The sequence below is a fragment of the Clarias gariepinus genome, chromosome 5 (assembly GCF_024256425.1).
Source record: "Clarias gariepinus isolate MV-2021 ecotype Netherlands chromosome 5, CGAR_prim_01v2, whole genome shotgun sequence".
Taxonomy (NCBI): Eukaryota; Metazoa; Chordata; class Actinopteri; order Siluriformes; family Clariidae; genus Clarias; species Clarias gariepinus.
The window spans coordinates 11842015-11859475 of record NC_071104.1 but is presented as its reverse complement, the minus strand read 5'-3'; the positions used below and the strand labels follow the sequence as shown (position 1 = coordinate 11859475).

The following is a 17461-nucleotide window of genomic DNA, read 5'->3' as shown; positions in this document are numbered from 1 at the left end:
TATATATATATATATATATATATATATAGAGAGAGAGAGAGAGAGAGAGAGTGGCTGACTAACACTATTCCACTATTCCAGATCTTGAATATAGATAAGTATTGTGAAAAAGTATAAATGTGTTATCTTCGATTAAAAATAAAATGTAACAAAATGCTTGAAAAAAAAAAACTAAGGGTAAAAAACAAAGCTTTATAGTCTTGGATCGTTTAACTAAATCTTTTTATTAATATTATTCATAAAAACTTGGTGAAATAACTACACCACATACTTCGTAAACATGATTTCGTTCTTATCATAAAATTTCACAAACAGAAGACTGAAATGGGAGGTGTCAGAAACATGTGCTGTCTCTTTAAGAGATTTGTGAAAATCTCGCGAGAAAAAGTGGAAGTGTCGTGAAAGTGTCAGTGTATTGATACTGTCTTAATTTTCCGCTTTCCATGACTGCTTTCCGGATTTATTTTGTTTGCTGCGTATAAAGATTAAAAACTGCAAAAGGTAAGTTTACACAGATAGATAGATACTTTTGGCTGCTCTCTTATTTATTTCCTATTATGCTTTTGCGAATGATTTCCTATTCTTGCATAGTCATGCACGAAGGAGTTTAAATAAATTATTATTTGTTCAATTTAAACAAGACTGTAGCTTCCCTGTGTTTACGTCTCGTGTAAGTTTATAATCTCATATAATTTAGTGGTACATATCGATTAACCAGTGTGTGTGCTTCTGCATGCCTCTCCCCTAATTAACACAAGGGTCAATCAAAAAAGAAAAACTTTACATTTTATATTCCACACTCCCTGGCTGAGAGACTCCTGTATGCTATTCCAGTAAAGTACTTATAGTACAGGGTAAGCATAGAGCAAAAATGCACTTAAATGCAGTTACATTACCACTTACATTATTCTGTGACTGTTTAATTTGCTTGCATGTATAGAAAAAGAAATAAATGTTTAAATTTAGTTCAAGATAAAACCAGTCTCTTTTAGCAAACTGAAAACGCGTGTGAATGATCAAGAGTGGTTAATAAATAATTGGTGAGTGATAAACTCACAGCAGTTACACCAGTCTCCACTATAATTAATGAAATGTGATAACATTCAACACAGTCTGTTTACTTATGTAAGTTTTCGGCATCTATTCTTTCTCCTTCTTTTTTTTTTAAGTTAATGATCAACCAGACTGTAAGCAGGGACACAAGCTTAAACACCTGCTGAGTCACTCGTGAAAAGAAAATCAACTGAGAGTTAGACTGCCATGGCCCACAGGCTGTTTGAGGAGAAACACCATGCATCAATTTACCAAAAATATCGCATAATTCCACCTGATAGTGTTATGGAGCTCATTCTGAAGTACCTAAACAAAAAGGTAGGATAGTTATTCAATCATGCAGTCATTCATTTCTGTAATACTACCTTAGTTACTGTAACACTACAAAGTTTTGGCTTCTTGGTTCACCACCGTACCTAATTGAGCTTATACGCTTATGTTGGATGAAAAGCACTAGCTAAAACTTAGGTAACGTAAACATTATTAAAACATTTAGAAGTATTTTTAGCACTAAATGTGCTTTTATTATAAGTAATAAAAGGTTATACTCTAATGTTACAAGTACCAACCAAGAAATTGTGCCAACATTGTGTAATTACCATAGGCCTACTGAACTAAAACCAAATGCAAAGTTAAAACTGGATTTATTTATTAGACACAATGCAAGACTTACAAATAAAGCAAGGTTTAACCATCAAAAAAGCCGAATCAGTTAATTTCCTACTGTTTTAAATGTATCTATTATAATGCAAATAATTCATGTTATAAAAATGACATTTGTTTGCTCAGCTCAATTGATAATTAATAATAACAATTAATAACTGTTAATAAATAAATATAAATGCGGCCTGTTTGGTAGAAAGGACCTCCTCATGAGCTTGCTGTGGACCTGGGCTGTGGTACGGGACAGAACACCCGTCTTTTGGCCCCTCACTTCCAAAAAGTAGTGGGCATTGATGTCAGTGAGTCCCAGGTGGAGGAAGCCAGGGCAGTGCCAGGGTTTGCCAATGTCACCTACAGGTCTGCCACAAAGCGTTTTCTATTTCTCTGTGTGGGTTTGTCTAAAACAATTTATTTGAGATGATGCATTGTGCACTGAAAAGAATTTTTAATTGTCTGGACAATATGATCTCAGCTTTTTAAAATTATACTGGTAAGAACAGTTATAAGAACACACTTATCTTGCCAACAAACAAGCAATTAGATTGAAAAATAAGATTAATAAAGTGTAAATGATAATAGAGAGTTTTGACATTGTGCTTATCACAGGTCAGGTCCAGCAGAGGTGCTGCCATTTCCTGATGGTTCTGTGGATTTACTGACTGCAGCATCTGCAGCTCACTGGTTTGATACTGAACCATTTCTAAAGGAGGCTGCACGTGTGTTGAAGTCTCATGGGTGTATTGCTCTTCTGGGTTACACTGATGACTTTAATCTGTATTATGGATCCTGTAGTGACAAACTGAACAACATTTGTGCAGAGGTGAGAACTAATTGGACAAAACAAAAAGGTCTGTAAAAAAGACTCATCAGACATCTTAGGAATAGGAACAATGATATGGTTTCTGAGCAGAGAGGCTTAAATTTGCTTAAATCAGTATAGAAGCAAAGTTTTGTTCTTATGTCAGATTAAATTTTAAGCATTTAAATTCTTTTATAATATATGGCCAAATGTATGTGACCTGACCATTACACCCATATGTGATCCATCCCCAAACTGTTGCCACAAAGTTTGAAGACTTTTTTTTGTATAATAAAGCTTTAGAATCTCCTTTTACTAATACTGTGGGGCCCAAAAATGTTCCAGCATGAAAATTTCTCTGTAAGGTCCTTGGAGACATTTTTAAGGGTTTTAGAATGTACGAACTTGTATTACGTTTCCAAAGTCTTGACCTCAAACTGACTGAAGACCTTTGGGGATAATTAAAACAGTGAGTGCAAAACAGGCTTCCCCAGTCCTCCTCCATTAACATTAGTGCCTGACCTCACTAATGCTCCTGTAATCCTCCACTAATGATTTGAGAATGATCTCAAAGCTCCATAGCCATACTCCAAAATCTAGTGGAAAGTCTACTCAGAAGACTGAAACTTACTATAGCAGTAGTTTGAGATTAAATTGGGAATGGGATGTTCAGAAAGCGCATGGGTATAATGGTCAGAGTGTACTGCAGATTACTTTTATTATATGTGTACTTTTTTGTACAATGGTATTTTCTGTTGGTTTTTCACTAGGTAAAGAAGGTTATCAAACCTTATGCTAGTCCTCGGGTGGTGATAGCCAACAGTAGACTGCAAGCTTTATTTGAAGCAATACCCTTCGCTGACAAAGAAAGGTATATGCAAATGACAATCTGTGTAAACAATTTCATGACATAGCATCGATCCATGGATTTAAGTAGTTGTTGAGTCATTCATCAGCATCATGAAATAATTTTGGTGCAAGTCACCTTGTTAATCAGGTCAGTCTGGCCCTCAGTCATTTTGGTTTCTGTTTGTTCAGAATAAAAACCTACTGCAACACCAACCATTGCGAATAGGATAGGATAACCTTGCTTGATTTTGTTTCATGGAAAACTATTTAAAACTAACTGTTTTAGAAACACATTATTATTATTATTATTTTTATTATTATTATTTTCTATTTATTAAATATTAATTTGATATATTATTCCTTTGGAGCCAGGTACACATTTCGCACATCTGCATTTAATTCATATTTCTGAACTTGATGTTGCCCCTTGGCTGCCCCAGCGCTTTCCCAAACCAAAAAGCTATTGTAATTTGGTTCAACATTGTGGGCATTTTACATGATCCCGTTTAATCAGTGCTATTAATTGAAGAATTTCTTAATCAGCTGGGAAGGATTGCTTCTGAGTATCATGGCACAGTTGTAGGACTAGGCCGTTGTTATTACACAGTTTAGGAATAGATATTTACAAACTGTGCAGGAACAAAGAGCTCTGTATAGGCGTAATTCCTACAAGTGGTCCAAGTCATGTTGTGTGATACTCTGTTAAGGTTCATTAGTAACACAATGCATGCTGTATTTCCTTAACAAAGACTATTTATTTATTTATTTATTTGTAGATTGTGGCATTTGTTTTTATATTTTTAAATTAATTACTCATTATTTACAAGTTTGTAGGTAGAGAATAAGTGTTGGTCTATTAGTGTCTCATTCATACTTGGCATTGCATGTTGCCAACAGTAATGTATATTAAAATCTATAATACATACAAGTCATAACTAATGTTTGTGTGATAACATTGTTTTAACCTGTAAACTGACTTTTTTTTTGGAAAGGATTGAAAGAATTCCACTGAAGATGGAGATGACGGTTGCAGGTGCAGTTGGCTTTGTGGAGTCTTTCTCTTACTGTCAGACCTACTTTAGGACAAATCCCCAAGAAGCAACTGCTCTTTTAGAGTCAATGATGAGACGGTAATCAGTTTATTTTTGGTTTATAATAATTTTGTAGTATTATATAGCTACCATGGTAAGAGAAGCTAATTTGTCTTGCTTGCTTTACATTAAGTGTTTTATTATGAAAGACATTTTTGCATTGTGTTATATATACAAACACATATTTAACACATTTAACCCCCATTCTGTTTCAGGCTTCTAGAGGAAATGGGCGTCTCATCACCTGACACTAACTTAGAGTTCACTACTGACTTCTATTGTGTGCTGGCATGTAAACCACAGTGAAGAGAAATGCTCTGATTTAAACGAGGAACATGAAAACATTAAACATGAAGGCTAACAGAACATTATTCTCCATATTTGCTGTTTGCTATAATCACATTGGTGCACTATTAAATGGATCTGTTATTTGTAGAAATCCACCACGTGTTTGCACAGAGAGCTAATAAAGTCTTTATTTTACATTTGAGTTTCTTTTACAGTCTGTCATGATAGTACCAGTAGGTGCAGACCTTTGCTACCCATTAGCCTCAGCACGTAACATGTCTTACTCTCTCTCTCTTGTGTCTTGCAATATCTTATTAGTTGTTGGTCTTTTGGCTGCTCCCGACAAGGGGGCACCACAGCGGACACTTGGTCCGCACATACAAGCTTGGCACTGGTTTTTTACACTGGATGCCCTTTTCCCTTTGTTCCTTTTTTTTTGCAACTCTCCCATTTTACCTGGGCATAGGACCAGCACTGTAACCAGTGACTGGGGTTTGGGCAGGAATCGAACCCGGGCCTTTCGCATGCCAGACGAAGCACCTACCACTGAGCCACAGATCACTAAACTCACAATTCAAATCAGAGCCAACTTTTTAGGTCAAGGATCAGATCAGATCATTTTCAGGTGCAGGAAAAAAAAATCCCATATAAAATACTTAATTGATAAAGTGAAATATGAAGCATGAGGATATTTCTGTGATGATGATATGGATACAAGCTATTGTTTTCATTCACTATTCTATGAAGAAAAATGTAAATCAAATTAATAATAGGCTACTGTTTATCATATTGGCCTTGAAAGTGTGTTTTGGATAGATATGAATCAGGCTCATTAAAGTTAAGGAAAAAACATGTAACTAAGCTACAGTATAACTTTAAGTACTGGTGTTAGTATTTGATCTGTCTTTTTTTCTTTTTTTTTTTTTATTAAGTTGGGTGGGATATATATAATGGGACATTTAAGCACTCCCTAATTTGACAGAGTCATCTGGCAACCCAAATTAGAGGGAGAAAAACTCCTTCGAGTTTCAGCAAGAGAAATACATTTTGTGTAGATGACAGAATAAAAATATAACATGCTCAATTCTGATGCCCAAATATAATGCCTTCCAGTGGTAAAAATATTTGCATCTTAGGAATGCGAGAATTTGGGAGATTTGGAACAGGAAAGTGTAACATAACATCACCTTGTAACATACATTACACACTAGTAATGGCCAGGTGAACCAATAGTTTCACCAAAAGGTTCATTTCATGAAGCTTCATTCAAGGCTTATTTTACTGCCATCTAGTGGACGAATTTTGTGTAGCAACTAAACCATAACATGACAAAGCAGCACAATGAATATGTACAAGTAGCTGCACTGTTCAAGGAAGTGTTTATGCACATAATCAACATCTCTAAATCTGCACAAAAATATTTTTTTTAAGTTTTGCTTTATCAAAAGCTTTTGCTTATTTTGATAGGCACCTTATGGTTAAACACAAATAGTAGTTATTAGTTTATTGGCAGTAATCCATTTAGTCGTATTCATGTTGCTCATACAGTGGCGGCCGGCCCATAGGGGGCGCTGGGGCACCGCCCTCCCTGATAAGAGGGGCTAAAAATGTAAAATATATTTTTTACAAATTAAGTTTTTAAATTCGGTTTACCCACCAGTATGTGTCTACATGCGATATGAATAACATATACAACATTTCCCACCTAGTGACATTCATTCACCAGTGAATTTCCACAGACACACTTGTATCGTTTCTGTCATGGGGCGCTGAGAAAAAGCGCCCCTGAGTGCAGCCAAATAGCCCGTCATGTAGCTGTTGCTAGGTAAATTAATAAATATGCGGCCAATCAGGTTCTCAGAATTTTATGGTCTTGGGGCGCTGGAAATTCTGCCCCAAGCCGCAGAAAATACCGCGAGATTAAATTTTTTTTTTTCTTTTGAGGCGCGGCCAATCAGAGAGAGGCGCGGTCAATCAGAGTAATGATGGCGAACTTAACGAGCGAAGAGCAGTTTCCACCAAATTCGGTGAGATCCTTATTAATATACCCGTTTTAGACTGTTGTGTTAAATTGCATTTTTTAAACTGTTTTTCTTTGTGTAAACCACTTTGAGATGCAACTTCGCTTGGAAGGTGATCCAGCTGATCATACCCTTTGATGCTGATTATTGTATTTGATACTCTTAAGCATGCATGGCGTATTATACAATGGAAATTTGTTCATTTACTTTATCTGTGAAACTGGTGATTTTGAGGAGGAGATTAAATCATTACTGTTAATTGTAATCATCGTCTGACTGTTGATTTTAATTCTTATATTGGACTAAGCAAAGAAATATTTTGTCACATCAGCCCCACCAGGAAAAATTTTCACCAGCCGCCACTGTGCTCATATGCTGTGAAAGTTTAACAGAAGTAAAAAAGTATTTAGCTCCTAATTTTTGCTTGTATTCAATGTCAGGTGTGTCACAATTCAGTGTCCAACAGTAGTCAGCGTGCATTAACAGATTCTCGCTGCCCTGATGTTGCCACTTATTTGTTGTCCTGATAGAACATTTTACCATGTTCATCATCGATGGCACCGAGAATTGATGGGAATAATTATATGTGTGAGTGGAGAAAATCAATCATGAGTGACATGTTGCACTTCATTGTTTAGTATGCTTTAGGATAATTCTCTACCAGCTCAATGAAGTTTAGATATCTGCGATTGGCAAGGAAACTGTCAACAACACCTTTGAAGGCCTTCCAAGCAATCTGTTTTGGCCCAACCATCAGATCCTCGACTGATTGCCATTCATCATATCTCTGATCTGAGGACCAACAAAAATGCCCTCTTTGATCTTGGCTCTTTTCGGCAACATCTGCACCTTGTTCATTGTTTTTACAAAATTCCTAATAAGTCCCAGTTTTATGTAAAGAGGAGGCTCAAATATATTTTCATGGTTTACAAGTGGTTCATGCACCATATTTGTCTGTCCTTCCTGCGGAGTGGCTAAATCTTTCTAGAATAATGTAACGATTAGATCTCTACGGATATTCCATTTGTGTTCGCTATGCAATACAAATAGAACCATATGCTATGGTTCTCGTAGGAATCCTTTCATGTGTGCAACAGAGCCAACAGGTATTGCAGGGTAAACTTGTGTAGCAAAACATCTTTGAGACTTAACACTAAAGCAATAAAGAGATATAACTCTTCAGGGTCATGGTCACAAACTTCGATGTCAACACAGAAGACGAGATTGTCTACCTGTGCGAAGAAGTTGGTTATATCGTCTTGGCAGCTTCAAAAAACAGAAAATTCTCGAACCGAGCAATTGAGGTTTTGCTTTTGATAAACCAAAGTCTCTTAACACTAGTTCCTTGTCATTGTTAACCAATTTTACAGCCAAAGTACAGTTGATATTTCTTGTTTACAAGAGCAGTCATTGAGCCTATCTGAGGCATAATGTATACAAATGTCAGATGTAACAGAATGTACTTTTAAAAAGTCTATAGTCTTACTTGTTGCATAGCTACTGAGACAGTGCTATATTTTGAAACAATATGTGCACACTATAATGCCTATATTATCACAATGAATCGCATACAGTACCACTGAACTGTAACCCTGCACTCATACTGTACCTGGGCATGCCAAAGTGCAAAAAACATTGTTTATAGGGTTATCACAGAAACAACGTAAATTGCTATAAATAGAAGGAAAAACATGACAATACAGGATCAGCAGCCAAAACCCTATCAGGTTCACCAAACAGTGTTCAAGAAGCAAAATCTTTGTTGTGCAGAAGAGTGCACAAGCTTTCCTTAAGCGGCGCCCGGACTTCAGTCACATGATCCACATGATCCTCACATGGAAACCTCGAAGCAAGGCTTCGTTTGGACACGGCCCTTCTGCCCGATACAAGCTCCGGAGCTTCTGTGTCACAGTACCATCACTACTACCCACTGTGTGTCACAAATGTCCAGCATTATCACAGCAAAGGACTATCAGATTATAACTTTATCCTATTCAATGATTACTTGAAGAATGCTTACCGATGTGAATGGGTAGTAATGGTGAACTAATGATTAACCAGGGGGTGAATACAGTAGTATCTGAACTGACTATCTGCTGAGTCACTCTTGAAAAGACACTGCCATGGCCCACAGGTTCTTTGAAGAAAAACATCATGCGTTAGTTTACAAAAAGTATCGCATAAGTCCACCTGATGATGTTACAAGAGTCATTCTGGAGTATATGGACAAAAAGGTAGGCATTACTTAATACTTCAAATATGGGCACACACTCATTAATCTTTTGGTAATGTTTATACCTTAAACAATGGCTTTGATGTAGGTCATACAATTCAGATTTCTGGGGGAAAAAAGATTTTTTTTCCCAAAAACAATAATCTGCTATTAATAAATTCTCTTGAGTCCTACCAGCTTGATTGTACTTTATTGAATATAACAACATTTCGAATTTAATGTCTGCGGCAAGATAAGAGTGTAAAGTTATAGAATATTCACAATAAGCAGGTGGACTTTTAACAGGTGTGGGAATTATGTTACATTATTTATATTATGGTATAAAAGAAGCAGTTACAAGTGGACGAGTCTTTGTAAACAGAGATGACACAGGTCATGGCTTACTTTATCAATCAGTTCTCAGGATTGTTCAAATATTTCGCTAAGCAGGACGGCAAAAAATGTAGGTATTACCAGTTACAGTGCATAATATTATGAAAAGGTTTAAGGAGAAACCAGAAACCACTGCTGACTTTGGACGACCTTTGAGCTCTTAGATGATCACTCACTGAGAAACCGTCAAGCTGCTTTGGAGAACTATTACTGTAAGTAGCTATTATTTTAGAATCCGGTTATGAAAAGTATTTACTACGGTGGCCCTGAAGTGCAAAACAAATTAACAAAACTGAAAACAAAATAACAAAACCCAAAACAAAATAACAAATTCAAAACCAAATTAACAAAACGGAAAACCAAATAACTAATATCTGACTGGCCCAGAAGTGCAATACAAATTAACAAAACGCAAAACAAATTAAAAACCAAATAAAACCCAAAACAATTTTTTTTGGAGGGGGGGGAGTTTTGTTGTTTTGTTTTTGTTTTTGTTATTTTGTTTTCAGATTTGTTAATTTGGTTTTGAATTTGTTAATTTGGTTTTGAATTTGTTAATTTGTTTTCCGTTTTGTTAATTTGTATTGCACTTCTCGGCCAGTCCGATACAAACCGGAAAAGGTAGGTATAGATTGCGAATAAAATGCTTACCGCTAATTGGACGAGACATCTGTCAGTCAAGATATACAGGAAGTACTGTAGTAGCGGTAGATTCGCGTGTGTATGAATGTGCAAACATTATTGTGGTTTCAAATATGGCGAACTTACAGTGGCCCTGAAGTCAGTTTTGTTAATTTTTTTGCACTTCACGGCCATCATAGTTTAAAGTGAAGCAGAACACACAAGAAACATAAAGAAACAAAGCTGGATCGGTTCTGACTTCACCACTTGTAGTTTTACTTTGCCGCTACCTTGGTGGGAGGAGCTATATTGGTTCTAATTCCTTCTTTTGCAATTTTATTTTACCTCTACTTAAATGGGAGGAGCTGGATCAGGTCTGCCTCCAACCCTACAGTTTTATTTGGACTCTAATTAGATCAGGTCTGACTCTACCCATGCAGATTTATTTGGACTATGACTAGATCAGGTCTGACTCCACCCCTGCAGTTTTATTTTGACTCTGGTGCTAAATCAGATTTGAGCCCACCCCCCCATCCATCCAGGTAGCAGAAACTGGATGAGATCAAACTCCACCCCCTTGGAATTCTGATTCTGTAGCAATTGGTGCTTAAAACTTTCTTCCTGGGTTAATCAAGAACCTGATCACTACAACATTGAGCAAAATGTCACTAGTTACTACAAAATTTATACAAAAAAATGTAATAAATTAACAGTATTTAATGCTAAGCCTTACGTCAGTGTAAAGAAATTCGAAAGTTAACAATGATGCCATGATGAAGGTTGTGATTGATAGATGAGCGGTAACCTAAGTTCCGCCCTTTGTTGCCAAACATGTCTGTCACTGAGCAAAATCAGACTATATCTCATTTGCCTAACACTAAGTTAGTCTCTGTAGTGTTGAGCCTGGAAGATCTAACACACAAAAGGGAGAAGGAAGAGGAATTTGTCCACTGCTGAGGTTTTATCAGTACGAGTGGGTCGAGTCTGTGCGTGTTTAACTACTGCGTAACTCAGGTGGAGAAATGTTGACCCTATTTCTCTTCTTAGCTTTAACTTATGCACAGTTTTTCATCATCTCACCATTTTTTTAATTTAATTTCGATCTTTCCCTCTTCAACCCTGTCTCTTCCATCTCCACATGTTCATACTTTATTATTTTTTTTATTAAAATGCACAATGTGGGGGAAAGCCAACTGAAAGAGCCAGAGCTTGTGGAAACTACTGTGTGCATATAATTCTTTATTATTTTATTATTATTGTTGCTATTATTATTCTCAATGTTGTTTACTTATGTAATATAGCTACCACACTTTTGTTTTATAAATGTTCTTTTTATGTAAAGCTCTAGTTATTCCTTTGATTTTATTTTTGTAGATATGGGACAAAAATGTGTAAATTATTTTATCTCCCTGTTTTAAAAAAGGCAAGATTGCTTAGCTGCACAGAAGGAGACTGTAAAAAATGATCATGTCTCATTTGTTTTGTGATGTTTAAAAATTGAATAATTAAATAAAATGTGTTGCAATTATCAAAACTAAAAAAAAAAAAAAAAAAACATAAAGAAACAAGTTCCTACTTCCTGTATATCTTGAGTGACAGATGTCTCGTCCAATCAGCGGTAAGCATTTTATTCGCTAACTATACCTACCTTTTCCGGTTTGTATCGGACTGGCCGAGAAGTGCAATACAAATTAACAAAACGGAAAACAAATTAACAAATTCAAAACCAAATTAACAAATCTGAAAACAAAATAACAAAACCAAAAACAAAACAACAAAACTCCCCCCCTCCAAAAAAAATTGTTTTGGGTTTTATTTGGTTTTTAATTTGTTTTCCGTTTTGTTAATTTGTATTGCACTTCTGGGCCAGTCAGATATTAGTTATTTGGTTTTCCGTTTTGTTAATTTGGTTTTGAATTTGTTATTTTGTTTTGGGTTTTGTTATTTTGTTTTCAGTTTTGTTAATTTGTTTTGCACTTCAGGGCCACCGTAATTTACCCATGTAATTGGTAGTAAACATAAAGCAATGATTTAGTGTTATATACTGTTATGAGCAGTATATAAGCTGACTCTTGAGAAGACACTGCCATGGCACACAGGTTCTTTAAAGAGAAACACCATGTTTCAGTTTCTTCTTCTTCTTTGTTTTTCGGCTGTTCCCTTTTAGGGGTCACCTCAGCGAATCATGAGTCACTCTTGAAAAGACACTGCCATGGCCCACAGGTTCTTTGAAGAAAAACAAGAACCCTATCCTCTGCCTCCTCTTCTCTCACACCAACTAACTTCATGTCCTCTCTCACTGCATCCATAAATCTCCTCTTTGGTCTTCCTCTAGACCTCCTGCCTGGCAGTTCCAACCTCAGCATCCTTCTACCGATATATTCACAATCTTTCCTCTGAACATGTCCAAACCACCTCAATCTGGCCTCTCTGACTTTATCTCCAAAACATCTAACATGGGTTGTCCCTCTGATAAACTCATTCTCTATCCTATCCATCCTCGTCACTCCCAAGGAGAACCTCAACATCTTTAGCTCTGCTACCTCCAACTCTGCCTCCTGTCTTTTCTTCAGTGGCATTGTCTCTAAGCCATAAAGCATTGCTGGTCTCACCACTTTCAGTTTTATGAAACACTAAAGTTTTACATTATATAACATAATTCCACTGGATGATGTTACAAGACTTATTCTGAAGTATATTAACACAGTTGGGTCAAAGGTTTTGACCCTAAATTCACCCAAAGCAAACACTTTATAGGCTGCATGTTGGCCTTGAGGTTAGCACTGTTACCCTGCACCTTGAGGGTCCAGGTTCGGCTCCTGGCCAGGTTTGATTCCTGTCTGTATTTGCATATTCTCTTTCAAAGACATGCAGATTAGGCAAATTGGTGTTCTAATTTTACCCGTAGTATGTAAATATGTGTGTGTGCATTGTGCCCTTGATAAGTGAGTGAAATATCTTATCTTATATATTTATTGTATATTATACAATTTTATTTTCAATATTTTAAATTCATTTCTTAGTTTTGATACCAATCTCATGTAAATGATTAATTAATTTTTCATCCTAATTTTACATCCTAAACAAACTATTAAAGATGAATGAATTCCAGTGATGTTTATTTATGATGTACAGTAACTTTAAACATCTGTCTTTTTATGCTTATCAAGAATCCGCGAGGATGAGCTGACATAAACTATTAATTAACCTGTGTGTATTTAAACAAGGTCTACTTCCTACACCTCTCCTTCTCTAACTCAGGTAATTTTTGGTAGATTAAGGGCATGAGATAAAATTCTGGCACCATCGGTACGATATCCATCCATACTTTTGAGCAAGACATCTAATCCAACTCTGCTCAGCTCAACCGTAATTCACATTACACATTAATGTCTAAAATGAATAAATATAAATGTAATTTATTTGGTAGAAAGGACCTCCTCATGAGCTTGCTGTGGACCTGGGCTGTGGGACGGGACAGAACACTCGTCTCCTGGCACCTCACTTCCAGAAAGTAGTGGGTATTGATGTCAGTGAGTCCCAGTTGGAGGAAGCCAGGGCAGTGCCAGGGTTTGTTAATGTCACCTACAGGTTTGCCATGAAGCCTTTTCTCTTTCTCTGTTTAGGTTTATGTTAAAATATAAAAGATAATACATTACATAAGACACGATACATTCTATTTCAAGAATCATTTAGAAACATGTCACTGTAAACTCTTAACAAACTTGGACAAGCACTTAAATTAAGAAATATAAAGCTGGGTTGATGACATTGTGCTTATCACAGGTCAGGTCCAGCAGAGGTTCTGCCATTTCCTGATGGCTCTGTGGATTTGCTGACTGCAGCATGTGCAGCTCACTGGTTTGATACCGAACCATTCCTAAAGGAGGCTGCACGTGTGTTGAAGCCTCATGGCTGCATTGCTCTTCTGGGCTACAATAATGAGTTTAACCTGCATTATGGATCCTGTGGTGACAAACTGAACAACATCTGTGCAGAGGTGAGAACTTAAGGACACTGCTTGTCAAACAGGATACACTATTAGGCCAGAACTTCCCCTTAGACTTCCGTAGAATAAGAATGCTGATATGATGTAATTAATAAAACAAAAAAGGTAATTGAAAAAAATTATGACTAAAAACTTTTTTTGTGCCACCTCAGAGCCTGTATATTTATTTTGTAAAAATGTAAATTTATTTGTAAGATACAATTGTACGGTATCTTCTGTTTGTGTTTCTTCAGGTAATGGAGGTTTTCAAACCTTATGCTAGTCCCCGGTTGGAGGCGGTCAGAAACAGACTGAAGGATTTATTTGAAGCTATACCCTTCCCTGACAAAGAGAGGTACACGCAAAAGACAAGCAGTGTGATAATTAATTTTTAAAACACATTTTTACGCAGCGCACATAATCCAATGCTTTGTGGGGTTGTTTAGTTTATTGTAGTACCATGCAGGAATTATTCCAGAGCTGTACAACCTTATCTACCAAAGGTGACTACAAAATATATATTTAACAAAGCAGAAGCCATTCACTGTTCTTTCTTTTTGATCAGTTCAATTACGTCTTCTATAAGCTATTAGGTATGGCTACTTTTAGTTCGAAATAAAAAAGAATATCCTGCAGCCAGACTGGTTCTTTGACTGCAACCCAGGTGAGATGGAGTTCTCTTACAGCTGCTAATAATAGATTACAGTATACTGTATGGTAGAAAATTTAATTCTTTACTTTTTTTTCATATTACAAACTAATGTATTAAAAGCAATGCTGTAGGAAAAAGGGTATCATTGGTCCATTATTATTAATAACAATTGGTTTATTATTAATATTACTATTATTATGAATATTATTATTGTAAATTTTATTATTATATTTTAATACTATTTATTTACTGTTAGTGTTTTAGCAATATTTTACATTGTATTTTGCTAAAGTTAAACTACCCTACCTCAGAGTTGCAACTAATGTTTGTGTGATATCCTTTTTGTTTATACCTTTACTTCTCTTTTTTCCTAAAGGATTGAAAGAATTCCAACGAGAATGGAAATGACGGTTGAAGGTTTTGTAGGTTTTGTGGAGTCCTTGTCTTCTTGTCAGATCTACTTTAAGACAGATCCCCAAGCTGCAGTTGCTTTTTTAGAGTCAGTGAAGTCACGGTAATCTAGTTTATTCTTAGTTTATAATCATTTTGTAATATTATATAGATAACATGATAACAGAAGCTGATTTGTCTTGAGTATGTTTTTACGATGTATGAATACACAGGCAAAAACACACATCATCCTGTGTTAAATAAAGAAACTGTAAAACTTATATTAGTCTTAGAGGAATAAACTTCTTTGAGATGTGCTACAATGGGCTAATAATCAATTTTGCAGGGGCAATACATCATGCTATTCAGTTGTCGAATAATTTACAAATGCAATTTATTACCTTGTACATAATTGTAGATAGGCTTACGTAATTTACACATGATGTGCTCTATAATAAATCTATTCTTATAAATGACATTTTATAAAAATTTTAACACATTGAACCTCAATTCTCTTACAGGTTTCTAGAGGAAATGGGCGTCTCGTCACCTGACACTAAGTTACAGTTCACAACAGACTACTTTTGTGTGTTGGCATGTAAACCGCAGTGAAAAGAACACTTCTGATTTGAGACTGACAATTAAATTTAAGTGAGGACTGATATAATGGTCAATGCAATATATTTTTCATGGACATTGACACTCCTCATGATCATATTATTGCACTGATAAATGTCATTAGGAAAAATCAACCTTATCTACCACATACTGTATGTGCACAGTAAATGATCGGGCACATCAAGCCCATGTAATTTTTAAAATTTTTCACGGTTCCTTCCTCCTAACATAATATTTAAATGTTTAATCTAAATAATTATCATGCCTAAACGCAATGTTGCCGGTGGATGAGAAGCACTTATTGTAAGGTGAGGTAAATTTAAATGTATGTGCAATTTAGAACTTATGGATATGGATTATCTGGACAAAATCATATACCACAAATACATTTTCTCTATAATGACTTAAACCAATATAAATTTAAATTATAATTGCGTGCACTGATGGTTGTTTTGACACTTTTTATCCTTGTACTTAAAAATAACATTAAACAAGACTGGCAACAAAAACAACATAATTGGAAAAATGGGAAAAAATATGGGAAAAAAACCCTATAAATATGGATTTAAAAAAATAATAATAAAAAGGAATCGCAGTTTTGAAATGATTGTGAAACAGCCCAGACTAGTGGAAGTGGTGTAATGAAGTCAGGAAAGTTAGGAAAGCCTAACCCTTCAGGCTTGTTTATACAAAAATAATAATAATAAATTGTACTTTCTACTTCACTAAGTTACTGATCGGTGTTGTTTTACATTCACTCTGAATTTTTGTATTGTGTGGGTGGGTAGTAGCAACTTACATTTACTTAGTTACATTTACTTTTTTTTTTTACATTTACTTACATTTATAAGTAGTTTTACTGCACCATACTTTTTACTTTTACTTAAGTAAATTTGTGAAGAAGAAATGCTACTCTTACTCCACTACATTCAGAGACAGGACTCTCAGTTTTTTTTTTTAACCATTTATTCTACACATGCAGCCAGTAGATATACCGCATGACTTGACCAATCAGCCACAGTAACAATAACCACATGTAGTCAGAAGACCACACCTTCAAACCGACAGGATAGCGGGAAAAAAATATATATATATATATATATATATATATATATATATATATATATATATATATTTTTTTTTTATTTTAAAAAATGTAATCAGACATTACGATTGAAACAGTTAGTACTTAAGTAGTCTTTTCAACTTATTTACTTCTACATGAGAAATTTAAAACATAAAGTACAGTACTCTTACTTGAGTAAATTTGGCTCCTCTAACCACCTCTGGTAGTATTTGAAGGCACTTTATGCTGGCTATTAGGCATAATTGTGTTGAAAAGTAGAGAGAGAGGGAAAGAGAGAGAGTTTAAGTCTAATACAACCTCAGTACGTTTAATAGTTTTAAAGGTAAGTAGAAATGTAAACAGAAGACTTCTAAGAGTCCAATTATGACCATCGCATAAGGCAAAAGACTGGTTCAGTTTAAACTGGTTTCAGTCCTGTCCACATTTGGGCAACAAACTGTGAATAACATTGGCTACTTACACAAACACTTTCACATAAAACCAAATCAGCACTTCTGCTTCTGCTGATTCTGAGAGATTACTGATTTAAGATGACCCAAAATAAAATAAAAAATCAAGTGGTGTAAGGTTTAATTTTATATGGTTCATGTTTCACACGTTATGTCTTGTGTCTGAAGAAAAAAAGGGATGCATTTGTGAAAGAGGCTATATACAAAAGTCTAAATCAATAGGTATTGTTAGTTAAAATAACTGATATACTGTTTTCCAAAAAAATGTAAAATAAAAAAAATGAGAA

The 17461-nt window shown here is 35.4% G+C and overlaps 2 protein-coding genes across 2 annotated transcripts; both read left to right on the top strand.

Annotated features, from left to right (window-relative positions):
- The first annotated feature begins 362 nt into the window (after positions 1-362).
- Positions 363-4346, top strand: LOC128523865 (putative methyltransferase DDB_G0268948). Its single transcript, XM_053496016.1, has 5 exons — positions 363-501; positions 1170-1371; positions 1913-2073; positions 2323-2536; positions 3286-4346. Exons 2-5 carry the CDS (start codon positions 1261-1263, stop codon positions 3427-3429), a joined length of 630 nt encoding a protein of 209 aa, XP_053351991.1. The 5' UTR covers positions 363-501; positions 1170-1260; the 3' UTR covers positions 3430-4346.
- A 4530-nt stretch (positions 4347-8876) lies between these two features.
- On the top strand, positions 8877-15911 carry LOC128523864 (putative methyltransferase DDB_G0268948). The gene is made up of 6 exons (XM_053496015.1): positions 8877-8998; positions 13421-13581; positions 13777-13990; positions 14233-14333; positions 15007-15144; positions 15542-15911. The coding sequence occupies exons 1-6, from the start codon at positions 8888-8890 to the stop codon at positions 15630-15632; spliced, it is 816 nt and encodes a 271-aa protein (XP_053351990.1). The 5' UTR covers positions 8877-8887; the 3' UTR covers positions 15633-15911.
- Positions 15912-17461: the final 1550 nt, after the last annotated feature.

Excerpts from the sequence above, each read along its gene's own strand:
- LOC128523865 (XM_053496016.1), top strand. The coding sequence starts at position 1,261 with ATGGCCCACAGGCTGTTTGAGGAGAAACACCATGCATCAATTTACCAA. Across the intron at positions 1,372-1,912 it reads TGAAGTACCTAAACAAAAAG|AAAGGACCTCCTCATGAGCT; the intron begins GTAGGATAGTTA and ends CCTGTTTGGTAG. Across the intron at positions 2,074-2,322 it reads TTTGCCAATGTCACCTACAG|GTCAGGTCCAGCAGAGGTGC; the intron begins GTCTGCCACAAA and ends TGCTTATCACAG.
- LOC128523864 (XM_053496015.1), top strand. The coding sequence starts at position 8,888 with ATGGCCCACAGGTTCTTTGAAGAAAAACATCATGCGTTAGTTTACAAA. Across the intron at positions 13,991-14,232 it reads TGAACAACATCTGTGCAGAG|GTAATGGAGGTTTTCAAACC; the intron begins GTGAGAACTTAA and ends GTGTTTCTTCAG. Across the intron at positions 14,334-15,006 it reads CCCTTCCCTGACAAAGAGAG|GATTGAAAGAATTCCAACGA; the intron begins GTACACGCAAAA and ends TTTTTCCTAAAG.